Below are 18,306 nucleotides of genomic sequence, written 5' to 3'. Positions count from 1 at the left end.
GACACAAGTTGACATCTTTAAAAAGTTTGTCGTATAAAGTCTCGAATCCTCAATTTTTGGTAAATAGGTCTGCTACATCGTCATCAGATCAATATTTTAGGTCTATAAAACGCTTATCAAGGGTTGAAAATTCATAACCTCAGTTAATAAATTTTTAAAGATGTCAACTAATTTATCCAAAAAAAAGTCTTGAAATCGTATCTCATCTTCACTGCTTACCATAGCGGAAAAAAGAAATTGCTAGGTCAGCAAATTCTTGTGTCAATATCCCCATATCATCCAGAAAGTATATGTGCACCTTTTACATCAGTTATATCTTCCATTTCCATCTTTATAGTTGAGTTTTCGATCTCTAGCTTTGACTTGCTTTATCCTTGGATCAATTACATAGCAGATGCAGCACCATGTCGATGGTTGTCCTCGACTGAGCAAGACTGACTTGAACTTCTCAACATAAAGAACCCTAACTTGAACCATCTAAAAACGAGCCAAAGTCCTAAATCATTTCACTCCTTCATACTTATTTACAGTACAGGCTTTCCTCTTTGATCAAGACATCACCCAATGCTGCTTTGGGCCCTCCCCGATTTTGATTTTGATTCCAAATGCTTCTTCCTAATCCCCACAACCTTGATTGCCACGGACGTAGCAACCTCATCTTGCCTTCCAAGGCATGATGATAAGAAACCCCCCTTCTTATAAGGCAAAAAAATCAGATAAATCTGCAAGGCGACTAATATCAAGAGCGTGCAGCGTGTGTGATTATGGTCTTTATTCATGTCTACCATTTTTCATGATAAGTCTGCCCTACATTTTATTGGAACCTCAAAAAGAAGGCAATAACACGATAGATCTGAGACGGGTCGGAAGGGAAACGAAGAAGTAAGAAGTAGATTAGATGAATCCACAACCTAAAGTTACGAGAAATCCCTAGGAGCTGGTGTAGAACTTCACCGAAAGCGATACACAAAAGATATTACTACATCGTGAATCGCTGGAGCGCTTCGCGCGAGAGAGGGAAGCAAAGAAACAAAAAATTGAACAGGGACGAGAAAGAAGTTAGAGGACCGACCGGAGAGGAGGCGAGGAATCCACGATCGGCGAAAGGGCGACGAAGAGCTTCTAGCCAACCACGGTTTTGCCGAAGTCATGGTTTCTTTAGGGCGGGTGTAGGCGAGAGGAAGAAGACGAATGATTCCGCGGTAAGTGCCGGTCCACGGCGCCTTTTAATGTTGCTTTTGAACTAAGTGGGCTGGGCTGGATGTATAGAGTGTTCTCTTTAAGTCTCAAGGCCCAACATCTATGCAACAAGGAGTACAAGCGGCATTTGGGGGAGAGCATTGGACTCCTTGGGGTTCACTCTTTTACAACCTCAATTTGGCACGACAATAAATCATGCAAATATCTGATGAGTACATTAAAGAGCACTGTTGGAGAATTAAATAGCTAATTGACGAAAGTCGTGCTATAGTTTCATTTACTAGGATTCCATACATCCATCAGAATGATCTGATCTGATCAGATATCATGCCAGAATCCCAATCACGCAACAGCTACGTCGAAGAAAATGAGGGGTGTTGTAGACATTCCCTCAAACAGAAGCGTTGCATCAGAAGACTGCATCCGCTGCCAAGGGAAGAAAAAAGAAGCAGCACTCTCCCTACGCAGGCATTACCCTGGTCAGGTTTAAAAGGGTCTTTCTCAGCCTGCACCAGTCTTCCATGGCTGGAGAGACTGGGCAAGCACCCCTGGTGCTGATTACAATTAGCCTCTATGAAAGAAAAGGAAATCATTCTGCTAAACCCTAGAATCACAAAGGCCAGTCCCAGGTATCTTGTATCCAACCAAGGAGTAGGGGCTGACTGGTTGCAGCTTAATCCAACAGTGGCAAAGAGCCCAAAGTGGTAGATGCAAACCTGTCATTGTGGGATATAAGATACAAGCTCCCACCAACTTGATAGGAATGCGAGCACAAGCCGCAATGCAGATAACACGAAAGGAACAGAAGCATTTCAGGTTACTGCCCACCGCATCAAACTGCTTCGAAGTTGAAAGATCAGTTCATGCGGGATAAGCCAGCTGACAAATTGGCGCAGAATTCCCTGAGCATGCACAAAAACAAAAAGGAAAAGATTGCACGCTCCCTACGCAGGCATTATCCTGTTCAGGTTCAAAGGGACTTTCTCAGCCAAACCTGCTGCCATCCTTTGCCAAAACGGCTATGGGTGCAGCAGAATGGCACCCCTGGTGCAATTTCCCATTAATTCACAAGCACATGAAGCATAAAGCATCAGGAAAAATAGTTCTTTATTTCTGCAGGATTTAAACAGAGGACAACTTTAGGATCATCCAACTAACATGTTCTTACCAAAGTTTACGATACGAAGAGTTGTCCATGATAGCCATGAATCTTATTACGAACTGCTCTAACTTTTCTAATTCTCCAAAGATGGAATCTTCAGATAGCACTGCAAGAAATTTGCAGAAAAATACATCAGAGAAACTCATCTTGTATAACAAAAAAAAAAGTACTGTGAGCCATTACAGCTCAGCTCACAGATATTCAACAAAATGTACTCGCATCCACTTATTGAATATGCAAAATGTAGATTACCTTAAGAATGATTCTGGATAGAAAGTACATATTATATCATCTTTAAGAGTCTAATATATATTGTAATTGCAAATATAACATGCAGTGAACCAAATAATTTGGCTTGTAGGAATCTAATTTGTGCCTCAGATGAGTGCATTTCTTTATACAAATAAGGCCCTGTCACGAACTAAGACTTCCGAATTCAAATAAATTTTGATGCAAGGTTCCCACTTGGGCGTCATGGATATCCCAACATGTTATTAGGCCTTTTCAAATATTTGTAACAGGCCTCCTTTTGTCTCGAATTGCTTTTTGTATGTGATATGAGATAATAAAGGAACATACATGGGACCTACTTACGTTCTTGCTCTGGCCCATGATTTAAACAGATTACCATGAAACAAGTTACTTGATTCAAATAAAAATAACAAATAATACAGCTCATGCTGCTGCAGAAGGTAACATGGGTAGAAGAAAAAGAATGGAAAGCACACAGAACATCAAGCAAATTGGCTTAACAATTCTATTACTGTTAGCTCCCTGATTTGTAAAAATTTAAAGGAAATATCACAAATGAAGCATAAATAAAGTTCACTAATAAACTAGATCATTATGAGCCCTAGAGGCAATTTAGAACTTGCAAAACATTTAAGCAGGACAAAATTTGTTACAAAAATGGTTAGATTATAAGTTATGCTACTAATTACCTTAAGTTATTCTTGCTATCAATAAGAGTCAATTTGCTATAACATGCTAGCACAAATTCAGCAGATTGAGCTCATTTAAAGGCATCAATTATCTCCAAAATTTAGCTTTAGCAAGGCCTAAGACATGTCAACCAGAAATCTCGTCAACTAACCTTGGAGAGCGAGCAGCATAACTCTCAGGCACATAAATCTCCCCACCAACTTCACCATGCTGTTCCCCACTAACAGTTTTTTTGGCAGCAAGAAATTCTGCACTCATGGCATCCATTCCATGTTTCATGGCTTCTTCCACTGTCCCATATCCATGTTCCTCAGCGTACTTCCTTACATCTTCTGTTATCTTCATAGAACAAAATTTTGGCCCACACATAGAACAGAAATGTGCCACCTTGGCACCCTCAGATGGGAGGGTCTCATCATGAAAAGCCATAGCTGTCATAGGATCTAAAGACAATGCAAACTGGTCCATCCATCTAAATTCAAACCTTGCCTTGCTCAATGCATCATCCCATGCTTGTGCATGCTGGTGACCCTTTGCCAAATCAGCTGCATGGGCAGCTATCTTGTATGATATGACACCTGCCTTTACATCATCACGATTTGGCAATCCAAGGTGTTCCTTCGGAGTTACATAACAAAGAAGTGCAGTACCAAGTGCTCCAATATTAGCAGCACCAATGGCAGAGGTAATATGATCATATCCCGGAGCGATATCAGTTGTTAATGGACCAAGAGTATAGAAAGGTGCCTCATTACACCATTCCAGCTGCTTCACCATATTTTCTGGAATTTTATGGAGAGGAATATGCCCAGGTCCTTCATTCATGACCTGCAAAAGAATGAAAACGGCAATCCTCAAGCGGTTCGCTGACTAGGTAAATAGTAGATTGGCAAAATGTAAAAAGCTTCACGTACTGAACTTTATGCAGATTATGAAGACAAGATGACAGGGTGGATACACAAAAACTCAAAGGAAAAGAGTCATATGATATGGATTTGTTATTTACATTTTAGTACTTCATAACAAAACACCATGTGACTCAAGATGTTTTATTGAATATGTGACACTCACAACATCAGTCAGGAACCTGAAAGTTATTATTAATTTGTAAATCTTTTAAATGAAAATATTAGTTGAAAGATACAGTGAAATAACAGTCTCAGCTATGAGTTAAGAAGAGAAGGGTAACTGATTGACCTGGTAAGAATGTGCCATGAACAAAAGGGTAGGGTTGGAGAGGTTAAAGCGTTGGATGTGAAAGTATCTTTCATATTTAAAAAAAAATTATTCAGCGAGAAGGAACAACCACAGAAAAATGCTGAAATCTAGTCCTTAGTATCATCAATGCAACTAACATGTACTTCAGTCTACAAGCTAACTTCACATGCACACAGAGCAAAACTAGAGATAATAAACCTTTTCTTGTAAGAATGGAAGTATAGAGTATAGACCCAAAAAAATATTTACTCATTAGTGTGGTCCTTTTCTGAAAAAGCAATACAAGAATGTAACTGATTATTCTAGGGATAATCAAATTTCTAGAAGTACACTAAGAAGGATGACTTCATGACGCATAAACTCTTTCAGTTGTTTTAATTATACCTGCACATCCTTTTCCCATGCTCGGCGAGTCAGCTCCCCTTGCGTCAGAAGTTCTGCAAATTGGGCAGTGTCATTGGCATCATAGATTGAACCAGGCCTTAGTCCGTCGCCAATGGACAGTGCTACATCATACTGATTGCATATATCAAGTATCTCGTCCCAGTGTTCATAAGCAAAATTCTCTTTGTGATAAGCCAAACACCATTTTGCATGGATTGATCCTCCACGTGAAACAATACCAGTCATTCTTTTTGCTGTAAGAGGGATATATCGAAGCAGGACACCAGCATGAATGGTAAAGTAATCCACCCCCTGTTCAGCTTGTTCAATCAGAGTATCTCTGAAAATTTCCCAGCTCAGGTTTTCAGCAATGCCATTAACCTTTTCTAATGCTTGATAGATAGGAACAGTCCCAACAGGAACAGCAGAGTTACGGAGGATCCATTCCCGAGTCTCATGAATATGACGACCTGTTGAGAGATCCATGATCGTATCAGCACCCCACATTGTTGCCCATTGAAGCTTATGCACCTCTTCCTCGATATTGCTCACCACGGCAGAGTTCCCAATGTTTGCATTTACTTTAACCAGGAAGTTCCTCCCAACTATCATGGGCTCCAACTCCAGATGATTCTTGTTGGATGGAATTATAGCACGTCCACAAGCAACCTCTGATCTCACAAACTCCGGATCAAGCTTCTCACGAGCAGCGCAAAACAACATCTCTTCAGTTATCATCCCTTGTTTGGCATAGAACATCTGCGTGTATCTAGGTGCACCCAATTGCTCCCGCCTTTCGACCCAATCTTTTCTTATCTTGGGAAGTCCTGTTAAAAAAATAAAGTGTAATTAGTAAACAACTTTCTTTAACATCACACGGGCATCTAATGTGAGAAAATCAGCAACAGCAACAAAACATATTTAACTAAGTTGAGTCCAATTCTTTCTGGACTAAGTCAAGCCCATTTCCATGGGCTATCAAAATTGTTGTGGTCTTGTCAATCAACCAATGTCATTCGGAATAAAACAATTATCACACAAAAAAAAAGCATTGTGCCATGAGTCTGTAATGCATCTTTTTATCAAGCATTTTAACTTCATGATAATGAAAATAAAATGCATTAGCCAAATAGTTCAAGTTATTGCACTCACCCAGCTGTGGGTTTATATTTTGTGGACCACTTGTATCATATGTATCAAAGTGCTGGTCCTCTCCAGATAGATGGACTCGTCGGAAAGGAACCTTAAGGACATGACCAGATTGCTCATGAACAATTTCCCTACATAGTCGAATATCAGTTTTTGGTGTATTACATAAGAATGATGCAGTTCACATTTCATTAGAAGCATAAAAACAAAATTCAATCTGAAAGAAAATTTCCATGCCTGACTTCCTTTGTACTCTTTGGGAAACATTCTTCAAATGAAGGAAGTGGAAGAAAATCAGGAGCAGCAGGATCAATTGTGTGCTTCTTCTGTTTGTGTTTTGCTGACTCAGCAACTGAATGATCAAAGGTCAAGGTGGCCTTAGGCATCAAACTGAACTTGTAGCACGTATCCTTGTTCCAGATATTTGAAGTATGACCCATAACTTCAAATCCAGGTAAAAGAGCAGATTTTGGCAAATTGGAAGGGGCATGGCAGCTTCTTGCGCTTGCCACAGAGGCAAGAGATAGTTGTACAGATGTCATCTGTTAGATCCAGAGAAGGGAAACAAATCTGGTAAATGCATTGTATTATGAAAAAGATACACACTGCAATATTTCTTTTTGTCAAACTTGACATCACTGATTCCATGGGTGTGCCTTAGCAAGTAGCTAACTCATGTCTTTTGCATAGATTTAAAAGGTTCTGCTTTCCAAATAGAAGATAACTCCACATAGGTATGCTTTATCAAGTAGCTAAAATATCTTAGATCAAAAAAACAAAAAAATAAAGCCAAACTGACTGTATGAAAAGAAAAAAAAAAGATGTCCAGGACAAATGCAATAGCTTTGCTTCAGTTCCTTATTGAGAGCTCAAGCTTACATCATCCTATAACAACTCAAACAAAAAGCTCTTTAAACACACGCACGGTCAGATGTTCATGATCATGTCGATTGTCGCAGTCATGCAACGCATTAAGACAAACAAATAACGTGCATAGGATTTAATCTACAGATGCATCAATAACCCTGGGATAAAAGGAAATAGTTCCAAGATAACACATCCCGGATGTCGTACCAGACCGACGTTAGGGCAGAAGGAAGCGATGAAGAGCGATCGTAGATGGGTTAAGGACAGAGAAAGCCTCGGCCTCAGCTTCCTTATTTATCACATCGTCTCGCCGCTCTATCTCATACTTGTGGGGCTGCGATTGCTGCCACCACGCCAAGCCCATCTTCCACCAGCCCCTTTTTGCTAATGCCACGTCATTTTTTGAGCGGAGAGAGCTCCCCGACGGACTCGCGATCGCGTGATTCGTGTAGAGAGAGGAGTGAGAGTAGCGGAGTGGAAAGGACGATCCCGTGAAGGGAGGGAAAAATATCTGGCCTCGCGCGGCAAGGCGAGCTACAGAAGAGGACGAAACCCATAGGGGAAGATATTTTTGAACGGAGAATTATTATAAGGATGATATTGTGACCGGAACACAGAATCTACGCGGATGATTCTTCGGGGAAGTGATAAACCTCCCTCGTAGCCGTCCATTTTGTGCTCCTAATATAATCCTGGTCAGTTTGGTGGTTAATCTTTTTATAATTTTAAATAATTTAAACATATATATATTAAATAATTTGATTTTAGTCAATTTAAATCCGATCAAACTGATGTTTTTTATAAATTAAAATTAATTCAATCTCAATATAAAAAAAAACATTCATAATCTTTAAAATTGAACCATTGATACTGATTCAGTAAAATTTACCAATTCAATTTGAGCACCCCTAATAAATAAAATAATGCACATAACAAATTTCAGTGAAAGGATGATTCTTTAGCTCATGAGTCGAATTTATGCATCTATTAATATTATTAAGCACAGGCTGCTGCACACTAAACCATTAAAGTAGCATTCTGTTCATCATGACAAATCACACTTGAAAAGCATGTGGAATTACGATGAACAGAAGAACAAAGTGAACATTAATGTACAAAAAGTTACAGATATCCAGTAACATAAAACTTAATAACCAGGACGTAATCTCACAAGATCAGCCATCGAATGTACAGACACATCTTCTTTGTCTAGGTCTTCACATGAAAAAGGATGAAGCGAGACTTTTAATCAATATTAGATTACAGGTAGTTGACTTTGTTTGACAATAGGTCTGTGTACTCATAAAGGTTATATAATTGTTGGGGAACTTCTTTGGAGATTTCAAACATTCGAGTTGTCGGCAAATATAGGTTTTCAGAAAATTGTTCAAGAGATGGTATCCTTATAAGTGTTTGGGGCAAAAGCTTTTCCGGCAAGACGGACAAAACTTTGAGTTGCTCCCGGTTACTTAGCTGTGGAGGAACATTGCTTGCTTTCAGGAACCTGCTTCAAGCCGCAGAAGGTCTTCATGCTTCTTCCCCTGTATGAACCTTGTCAGTTCTGCAGGGGCAACAACTAGCTTTAACCACTCCTGCAGCTCTTCACCTTCCACTTTCTCTTTTTCTGCATCAAAAATAGGAGAGAGAAGATAGATCAATAACAAATCAGTGCAAGATAAGCAAATAAAAACAAGTTTGCAATGTATTGTAGTCACATTAAATCGACACGTCAGGGATGCTGATGCTAAAATGACATGCGTAAACTGAGATCACAGTATGATGCATCAAATGGGGACATATATAGATAAGGAAGAGGATTTCTAAGACAAATCTTCTATGCATAGACTTGCTCAATATCATCAAAGCATTTTCTAAAATACTGAGGACAATCATGAGCATCTTACACTAGAGGAATATGTCAACAAAGATAAATGACAAAGACATGTTGGAGGCATCTCTGCCACATAAAAACAGATGCTAGTATGTCGACCAAAATGTTATCTATTACAGGACCTTTAAGAACTAGTAAAGGACTAATCATTGTCCTCAGAGCAGAAGAATGTTATATAATTCTTCGTAACTCAAAATGGGTCATGCCTGGAATCAAAATTCAATTCAGCTTGTATATTGATCTAGTGTGATACTTCCTGTGACAGCATTTGACCTTTCAATAGGAGCACTGAGCAGTTAACATAGGATATAAACAAAGGCCATATGTGAAGTGAATCACTGTCTTTAGACTCATCAGATTCAAGATCCACATTCCAAAAATTTGATATGTACAACAAAGGCATAGGTAAGATATACACAACACAAGAAGATAATTAAATGCGTACCAGATTAGGACTTTGTTAGGGTAAAATTTATTTCAAAAAAGAAACACAAATGTTATTCGACTTAGCCAACTGCAGTAAGCACAAATGTAATAAAGCATAATTATGAAGATAAAGGAAGAAAGATAAACCTTCCAAATAAGCTCCAAGACCCTCGACCACAGTAGGATTGGCCCGTACAACAGAGAGAGCTACTTCAAGAGCTGATTGCAGGAGTGATTTTACCTCTCTTTGCACAAGGTCAACAAGAATCCCCTAAATATAGAGCCACAGTTACTTCTTGCTGATTGATTGGCCAAAAAGAGATTTAAAGAAAGATAAAAGAGACAACCTGATCCCTTCCCCATGGACCTGCCCCTCCAGAGTCATCGAGACCACCGCTAGACAACGTTGCCAATGACACTGGACCAATGTTCTGATTAAGTCCGTATTCAGCTACAGCTTTGTATGCCATGTCTGTTGCACGTTTGATATCATCAAGTGCTCCAGTAGAAACACGGCCTGAGTAAACCACTTCTTCTGCTGCACGTCCACCCAGAAGAGTGACCAAGCGGCCACGCAATTCATCAATGAAAAGCAAATATCTGTCCTCAGTGGTAGGAGGGGTATATGTGAAACCCAATGCACCACCTGACCTTGGCAATATGCTCAGTTTCTAACAACAGGAAAATGGAGAAATCTGATGAGTTCTCTATTACAGTTATCAAAACAGAGAATTTAGAGTTAAAATAACCTCCACACGTGGTTGTCCAGGAAGCAGATTTGCAACTGCAGTTCCGACAATTGCATGACCGGCTTCGTGTCGAGCAACAACAGCTTTTTCACCTCCTTGCAGCTTTGCATGTTTCTTCTCTATCCCCTGAAAAGTACAACTCTTCCCATAAAGTTGCATATAGATCTGATGCTAAAAAATCTACAAAACCTTAACATGAGACATATAAGAACTAAATCGTAGAGTCCATGATTTCTAGTCAATGCTTTCGGTTTTGCATATCATTAGCATCTGAGTTGAGATATCCAACAAAAAAAAGCATATATACGACAAGCAAAGGCCCTTCCGAATTCCGATAACTCAAAAATCCAGCAGCATGTTGTCGTGTAAACCACGAAACTGTAAACAAGAGAAGAACCAAATTGTTCTTAGGCAATGACACCGAGAATGCATAGGCATTATAATTATGATGTTCCTCTTTGCAACAAGTCATACAAAAATAATGAAGTTAATCAAAACCAAGTGATTACATTTGTCTACATATTCTTTCACATTCAAATAAAAAATCAAACAGCTGGTTCTGAACCCCTCTAGAAAAGTTCTTTTGAGAAATGATATGTTAATGACAATTGACAATCAGAATGAGCTACATTATGATGAATGCATTTTTTAGAAGATATAGTTAGAAAAGCAAAAACTAGACTGATATAGCAATTTCGAGAGTGAGAAATCATGCTGAGACAAGTTAGATCCTACCTTTTCTATATCAAAAAACCTCACAGACCACTACCAAATTTAAGAAGATATGAGCACTCTCGTTAATAAATTTAAGCATAGAAAGTTTCTAAAATAAAAATAATAAAAAACAAATTGTAGTGGAACCTGGCAATAAAAAGTGGACAATCAAAATTGATGGTAGACAGATACAGGAATTCAATCTCAAATAAAGAACACATTCTTAAATTGACTCAAGAGTATCATTAGATATCCTCTGAAACATGGAGAACCTGAAGTGCATAGTCAAGTCTTTGTTGAAGCATCCTAGTGGTAATGTTCAACTCCACATGAGTGTGTCACATTTAATGTAATGAATGGAAATCAATCTTTTTTAAAAGGAGAGTGCATAGCCAAGCAGTTCCGGAACATTAGGAGAAAAAGATAACCAGAAGCAGGAAGATAATTGCTCCAGAATATATTAGGTTTTGAAAAGATTAACGGTACAAAACATACAGCTATTGAGCGTTCAACAGCCAGGATAAAATCAATCTTTTCAACAACAACTTTGTTTGCTCTCCCAGCTAATAAAGCAGCTTCATTCACCAAATTTGCTAGGTCTGCTCTGCACAATGTTCAACAACCAAACATCAAAAAGGTAACAGATTAAGTCATTACAGACTTATGAAGCCAAATGTTGTTATTACCCAGTGAAACCAGTTGTCATGGATGCAATTTCACTAAGATTCACATCATCCCCTAAAGGAAGCTCTTTTTTGTCAACATGAACCTTTAAAATGGCCTCCCTTCCGAGCCTGTCAGGAGTTTCCACCTGCGAATGAAAACAGGAAATAACATATATAGTCAAAGTGTGGGATGTTTACACATTCTAAGATGGCATTGGTAGATATCTCATATACCATAACTACACGATCAAATCTGCCAGGACGGCGAAGCGCAGGATCCAGCACATCAGCTCTATTGGTTGCCCCAAGGACAATAACAGCAGAATTGCTATCAAATCCATCCATTTCCTGAAAAAGTAACATGGAAGTACTTTATCCTCAAAAACAACAAAAGCCCATGATGATAACCAAATACAGCTGGCCCCTATTATCCTACAGTGAGCAGCTGATTGAGTGTTTGCTCTCGTTCATCATTGCTAACAATGCGATATCGACCATCACGGCTTTTTGCAACTGCGTCTATCTGCATGAGCAAGAACAGGTATAGCTTGTAATGCCAAACATGTATAGATACTGGAACAGATTAGAGATGAATTAATTGATTGTTGATCACCTCGTCAATAAAAATGATCGATGGTGCCTCCTTCTTTGCCCTCGCAAAGAGATCTCGCACACGGGAGGCTCCCATACCGACATATAGTTCCACAAATTCACTTGCTGAACAACTTATAAAGGGTACTTCTGCTTCTCCAGCTACAGCTTTTGCCAGTAGCGTCTTACCTGTGCCTGGAAGACCCACCTGTTAAAAGAATCCATCATTATAAAAAGCTATATGAGTACAAAATTCAAAGAATAATGCCAAGGGATCTATCTCCACATGCCACTAACCAATAAGACCCCTCGAGGAGGCCGGGCACCAAGGCGTATATATCTGTCTGGATTCCTAAGAAATTCCTGAGCATTAGGATGATAGGAAAAGTATTTTCTTAGCTCCTTCTGAACCGATACACAACAATATCAGATATTGAATGTGTCAAAAACTTTCGGCATACCACAATTTCTTCTAGCTCTTCTTTTGCCTCATCAACACCAGCTACATCATCAAAAGTGACCACATCTGCATGTTCAGGTGCTTTTGCACTACCAGGACTTGAAGTCTTCCGGCTCCTTAACTGGCCTGCTGTATGCTGAAAAGGAATATTTAGCATCAGAAAAAGCCAAAAAAACCTTGTGCAATTCACTTTGAGGAAGAAGGAAAGCGTTAGCACATACCTGGGAAAAGCTCACTCTGAAATTATTAAAGGCTCCCACAAGCAAAGCAATATAGAAAAGAGTAATCTGTAAAGAGTAAGAGTTTCCTAATATCAACAATGTTCAAATTGGACATAACCATCTACACATGAAAACACAGAAAATTTACAGACTGTAAGGAGGAGATTAAGCATCACAATTTGCAGCTACCTTAACTATCATATTTTGTTGATCAGCTAATATACACTATGCATGGGGATTCTATTTAATTATTTCTCTCTCTCCTGAGCCAAAACACTAGAAACAAATGCTTCACAGTTAATGTTACTTTAGTCTCTTGAAAACACTTCCACTTCTTTTCTCTTTTTATTGTCAGAATATATAAATAACACATTCAGCTTTCAAGCAATGCAGGATAGTTATAACAAATGGTGGATAGTTCATCAAGTGTGATAAATCAGTGAATTAACAAATAAATAGCTTCAGTGATATCATGGCCTTATGTCTGAAGGTATTGACTACAAATTATTTTGAGGAGCAATGCAGGAAAGGGTAGACAAGAACTCCTGCAATGGAATGCAGGAAGCCCTATCGTTCATATCATGGCCTTAAGTCTGAAGGTATCGACTAAAAATTATTTGCAGATGCATCGAGGCTTTATATACACATCACACATTATGCCAGAACCAGAGATGTAAATGCTTACCAGAGCAGAGTTCAAGAAACCACCAGAACGCTTGTCTGGGGAGCCAAACTCAACCTGGTTCTCGAGCATCTTCTCGTAGGGGGTTGTTATATCTGCAGGGCGAGTCGTGGTATACACGATCCTCTTCGTCGGGGCCATGCTCCTCATAAGCGCCTCGGCCTCCTGCGCCCGGTTCTCCCCACCAGCCTCAACCTCCATGCTTACAGGATCCTGCCGCAGTCTGAACATGATATGGACCCCGTCCACCTCCACCTTCCGAACCTGGTCATTGTTAATCTTGCTCAAGAAGTCGCTGAACGGCACGCTGACGTACGTAGTGGGGGGCCTCGGCTCCGACCCAGGCAGCGGGATCCCTGGCCGGAGCAGCCGCATGGCAAACATCACGATGCCCAACTGGAACAAAAGGGCACTGATCTCCTGGGCGGGGATGATCGGCTTCCACTGCCATCTGGAGCCCTTCCACCAGCGGCTCTTCCACTTATTCTCCCGGCGAGGTGACGAAGACGAAGAGGATGAAGACGACGACGGCGACGAAGAAGGAGAAGAGGCAGGGGACGGATGGGAAGGGACCTTCTTGACGCCTTCGCTGCTACCTTGCGGGCCTTCGGTGGCACCGTCGCTGGAGCTGGCGTTCGAATCTGTGTCCTGCTCGCAGGAACCGCAAGCCCGGACGCGGGTGGCCACCGCCCGTCGCCGATGCTTCAAAAGCACACCCAATGCGTCGAATCCCTCTCCCAGCAACCAGCCTCTGCTGCTGCGGGGGATAGAGGAGAAAGCATGGCCATGGGGACGGACGCTACGGCCAAATCGAACGGGCTCCCCGCCGCGCTCCCGCGACCGGCATGGGAGGAGGATCGATCGGTTTCCTAGTCCTTTGGCGATAGGATGGGGATTGGATTTGGGGCGGAGACCGCGCGGAGCCAAGGATTCGATTGCTGCTGCAGCAGCCATCCCTTATTCGATCGAGCAAAGGAATTAAACGAGAATCAAAAATAAGATCGGGACTTTACACTTTTATGGAAACCCTAAATGCTATCGCGACTTGGAAATTTTACGAATTTTTTTTCTTTTATGGAGGAATCGATGAGAATAGAGAGGAGATTGACAGCCAGGAAATCTACTTGCCTGGTTGCCCGATGTGGATGAGAACCCCTCGTTACAGCGCGACGTTTTCGTGCCGTTCGAATACACGTGTGTTGATTGGCAGACTCGATGGGGCCCTTGGGACCCATACGTGGTAAGACAGCTAGCAGAGTTCGTTCGTATTTTTGTGCATTATCTACCGAGTCCGGCCATCCATATGAGTACACGTGTGTCCCCCTCCCGTGCTCGGAAACAACCGAGTGCTGCCAGTTGTTTCGGCAGAGCCCACTCCACACGCTTGATCGCCTGGGCCCCATGGAAAGAGATATGCAAGGTGTTCTTCGGTACATATGTTGGTATCTCCAACCGGTGTCGACGTAACACGTACAAACCCCACCCGAATCCGGCTACGAATTGGGCCGGATTCTCGGGTGAGATTTCCCGGTCCGCGACTCGACCCTGCCCGGCCCGACTCACGCATGCGGATTTCTCAGTGGTCCCCCCACCACCTCCCCACACGCCTGTCTCGGATAACCTCACACGTGTCCCCACGCAGAGGCAGAAGCGTCCGCAACACGCACGAAAATGCTTGAAACGTTCATTAATAATTAAAATAATAATTGGAATTTTGATTAATATGTCACTCGATTTACAAGAATGCCCACACCAAACAAAACATTCGTTCCTGCTCGTGTCCCGATCGGCCCACTAAATGAGACGTGACAGTGTGATGGAGTCCGCTCATAATATGGAATTCAATTGCTGAGTTGCAGATAATTATAACAAGAAAACTCTTAAAATAATTTTAAATTATATTATTTATTGTGATAATTCAATTTTAAATTATATATATATGGTAGAAATCAACGACGTTTCACGTTGTCCTAATGGATGATTTGAGTAACAAGTAATAAATATTTTCTTTATGTATAAGAGATGATTAATATAATTCATAAACAAGAAATAAGATATTTTGATATTTTTATTTTAAAAATAAAATCTCTAACAATCCTCATAAATCTTAAATTTTATTATAAATAAAAATATTAAAATAAATTGTTCGGTACTCATAGTGTCTTTAAGAACTTATAGTTTTCATTTGAAGAAAACAAAAAAAATTAGATGTTTAATTATGTTCCTTTAATCTAGACTTCAATTATCACATAATATTTACGTCACGATGGTACGATTTATTATGCTATGCCTTCATTATTTGTTTCTATAATTACGTTTATATATTCACTCATATAAAAGAGTCAATATTGTGTAAAATCATGTCTTATGAAAAATATTACTTCGAGTCTTATTAAGATTTATACTCGTCATTTACTTTAGTAATAAAACAATCTATCGTATTGATAAGAATTAGAGTTAAACTCCATTTATACATTAATATACTTTTTATTTTTTATTCAATTTGCTCATTGGTCAATCAATTGACTTTTTATTATGAAACTGAACCTCTTTCTATGAATCTCTCATCAAAAAAGTTGAGCTCCCACTGCTGAAAAACCCACTATGACTAACTTACTTGTCCACTTTATGATATTAGGATAATAATCTTTTCATTTATTCATCAATTTTGTATAATGCATGTATGGATGATGAGAATAACCATGCATACAAATAAATAGCAAATTTATCAATCAATAAGCAAGCTAATATAAATATAAATATTTAAAATATTTATCACAATAAATATTTTTATTAATTATTATATTAAGTAAATTCATAAATATGCACATGTTATTATCAACAGTACATCCCTTATGAAATTTGAAATGCTCCCACATTTGTAGGAAAATTTAACATATTAAGAAAGTAACATATTGCAAATACTTTATTAATATGCATAACATTATTTTATTTATGCATCACATGATATTTTGTCACATGAAATTTTCATAAAGTATATTTTAATAACATTATAATTTTATTTTCCTACATCACAATAAAAACAAATTCATATGTACAAATAAGACATGTACAACCTCAACTTTATAAGAACATTCAATGTGAAGAAATTAATAATTTGCTCATGATATTGCATATGGTGTTTAAAATATTTTTCATGATTTTGTATAAGCAAAACATGCCCCCACATTTTCATAAAAGAGAATAAAGTTGTATATTTTGATATCACCATATGACCCCCACATTTCAAATGTTATTGAGAAAAAGAATTAACTTAACCTCATGAATTATCAGTGACGATTATAAGTTGAATGTTTAAATTTCAAAGAATCAAGCACATATGTAATTATTACAAATATATTAATCTCAATTAACGTATAACATGATCTAAAATATGTGAAATTGACTAATAAAATGTGTTCAAAGTATGTAAGTTAATTCTTGAAATTTAATGACCAGTAAATTTCAATTAAAATGTAAGTATAATTGTCACATGGAGTATATATACAATAAGTGACTAATTTAACATTAGCAATAAACTTAAATTACTATATCACAAAATAAATGTTAGTTATGAACAAAAAGAAAAGAAAACACGATACTGTCTATAAACTTTAAGAACTACTTAACATCGCTTAGAGGCATTCAAAGCAAAACAATTGTGTAGAATAAGACATTAAGAGGAAGAAAATATTTCCAATTAGACCATACAAAAGGTTTGAGGCAAATGGTTTAACCACATCCATCACAATGCAAAAATGTGGTTTATCTATGCACTAAGTCTAAAGTCTATTCATCTTGTGAAAATGAATGTAATGAACAAGAGAAGTCAAGATGTAGACTACGAGAAATCAGACTATATTTTATGGTCATTGTTTTTTTTAACATCATCTTGAATTACTGACACAAAAAGACAATAAAAATATAGTGTAATTTGTAATATATTATATTAGGTATAGAACAATTTTATATGTTAGGATTGAAATCAAACAATTAGATTTAGTTTAACGATGTGTATTTTTGATGTCATCTAAAATTTTATTTTATCTCCAAAGGCACTATATGCAAGATCGCTATGAATCTTAGATCCTTCTCCTTTCTTTTTATCTTTTTCATATGACCACATCGATCGATTGTTAAGAGAGTTCATATATTTAATTAGAATCTAATTAATTATATTATATATAACTCATCACAATATAAAATATCATAAAATATAATAGAATAAACACGATAATGTAATAAAAAACACCAAAGTAGTCTATCTAGGAGATTGCACGGAAAATAAAGACCAGTGGTTTCGTTTAAGCGTTCCTTTTTCTCTCAGGGACGAGCTTTTTCATAACACATAATGACGAGAGAGAGAAAGAGAGAGAGAAAACAACGAAAGTAAAAAAAAAGACTTGCATAGCTATTGTTGTAAGAAATGATTCTTTTGATAGAAAGAAAAATATGAAAAATAATAATAAAATCAAAGAACATAATGTAAAAAAATAAAAAATAGATCAGCTTCTTATGGGGATTGCCATAAGAACAATGAATATAACAGCTTTTGTAATGAATATTTACAAATCAATATTGATTTGTAAAAATATTTTTTTACAGTATGGGGATTACCACAAATATTGATTTTATTTACAAAAAATATGAAAATAAACAATAAAATCAAAGAACATCCTGTAAAAATAAAATAAAATAAAAATATTGGTCATATAAAACTATGTGTAATCATAACCAATAAATATCATTAAACCATCAAAATAAATATAACTAACACAATTAAAGGGATAATGAACATAATTAATAAGCAAGCTTACAAGACAAAGAGAGAAGAGGGGCTAAGTGTTGACCGACAACTTGGCACCGATGCTTAAATAAGCAATCATACGTGACCTCGGAAGAAAAGAGAGAGCCACATTGCAATTAGTGGGGGATGAGAGTTCTTTTGGGTTAGCGAAGAACACCTTCCTCTTTTCTAAAGGAAA

At 38.2% G+C, this 18,306-nt stretch overlaps 1 protein-coding gene across 5 annotated transcripts; it reads right to left on the bottom strand.

The window, feature by feature from the left end:
• Positions 1-1,430: 1,430 nt before the first annotated feature.
• On the bottom strand, positions 1,431-14,425 carry LOC103990207 (phosphomethylpyrimidine synthase, chloroplastic). Of its 5 annotated transcripts, XM_065156284.1 has the most exons (15): positions 13,325-14,424; positions 12,640-12,705; positions 12,420-12,554; positions 12,256-12,321; positions 11,981-12,166; positions 11,804-11,890; positions 11,602-11,715; positions 11,389-11,513; positions 11,198-11,306; positions 6,293-6,597; positions 6,059-6,186; positions 4,907-5,733; positions 3,456-4,132; positions 2,369-2,468; positions 1,431-2,244 (listed from the first exon to the last, which is right to left on the bottom strand). In XM_065156284.1, the coding sequence occupies exons 1-14, from the start codon at positions 14,273-14,275 to the stop codon at positions 2,459-2,461; spliced, it is 3,786 nt and encodes a 1,261-aa protein (XP_065012356.1). In that variant the 5' UTR covers positions 14,276-14,424; the 3' UTR covers positions 1,431-2,244; positions 2,369-2,458. The 5 variants fall into 5 exon arrangements, with proteins under 5 accessions (XP_065012356.1, XP_065012355.1, XP_065012354.1 ...); XM_009409280.3 differs by lacking the exons at positions 1,431-2,244; positions 2,369-2,468; positions 3,456-4,132; ... (1 more) ...; positions 6,059-6,186; positions 6,293-6,597 and adding exons at positions 8,007-8,546; positions 9,387-9,510; positions 9,587-9,910; positions 9,989-10,114 and having other exon boundaries at positions 13,325-14,425; XM_065156283.1 differs by lacking the exons at positions 11,198-11,306; positions 11,389-11,513; positions 11,602-11,715; ... (4 more) ...; positions 12,640-12,705; positions 13,325-14,424 and adding an exon at positions 7,130-7,390 and having other exon boundaries at positions 1,431-1,748; positions 1,917-2,244.
• Positions 14,426-18,306: the final 3,881 nt, after the last annotated feature.

The sequence above is a fragment of the Musa acuminata genome, chromosome BXJ3-6 (assembly GCF_036884655.1).
Source record: "Musa acuminata AAA Group cultivar baxijiao chromosome BXJ3-6, Cavendish_Baxijiao_AAA, whole genome shotgun sequence".
Taxonomy (NCBI): Eukaryota; Viridiplantae; Streptophyta; class Magnoliopsida; order Zingiberales; family Musaceae; genus Musa; species Musa acuminata.
The sequence above is the reverse complement of the archived record's forward strand: the minus strand, read 5'-3'. Positions and strand labels throughout refer to the sequence as shown.

Bases quoted from the DNA above. Each gene is read 5' to 3' on its own strand.
- LOC103990207 (XM_065156284.1), bottom strand. From the start codon at position 14,275: ATGGCTGCTGCAGCAGCAATCGAATCCTTGGCTCCGCGCGGTCTCCGC. The intron at 5,734-6,058 runs GTGAGTGCAATA...TTTTTTTAACAG, and splicing joins AAATATAAACCCACAGCTGG to GACTTCCCAAGATAAGAAAA. The intron at 4,133-4,906 runs GTATAATTAAAA...ATTCTTTTGCAG, and splicing joins CATGGGAAAAGGATGTGCAG to GTCATGAATGAAGGACCTGG.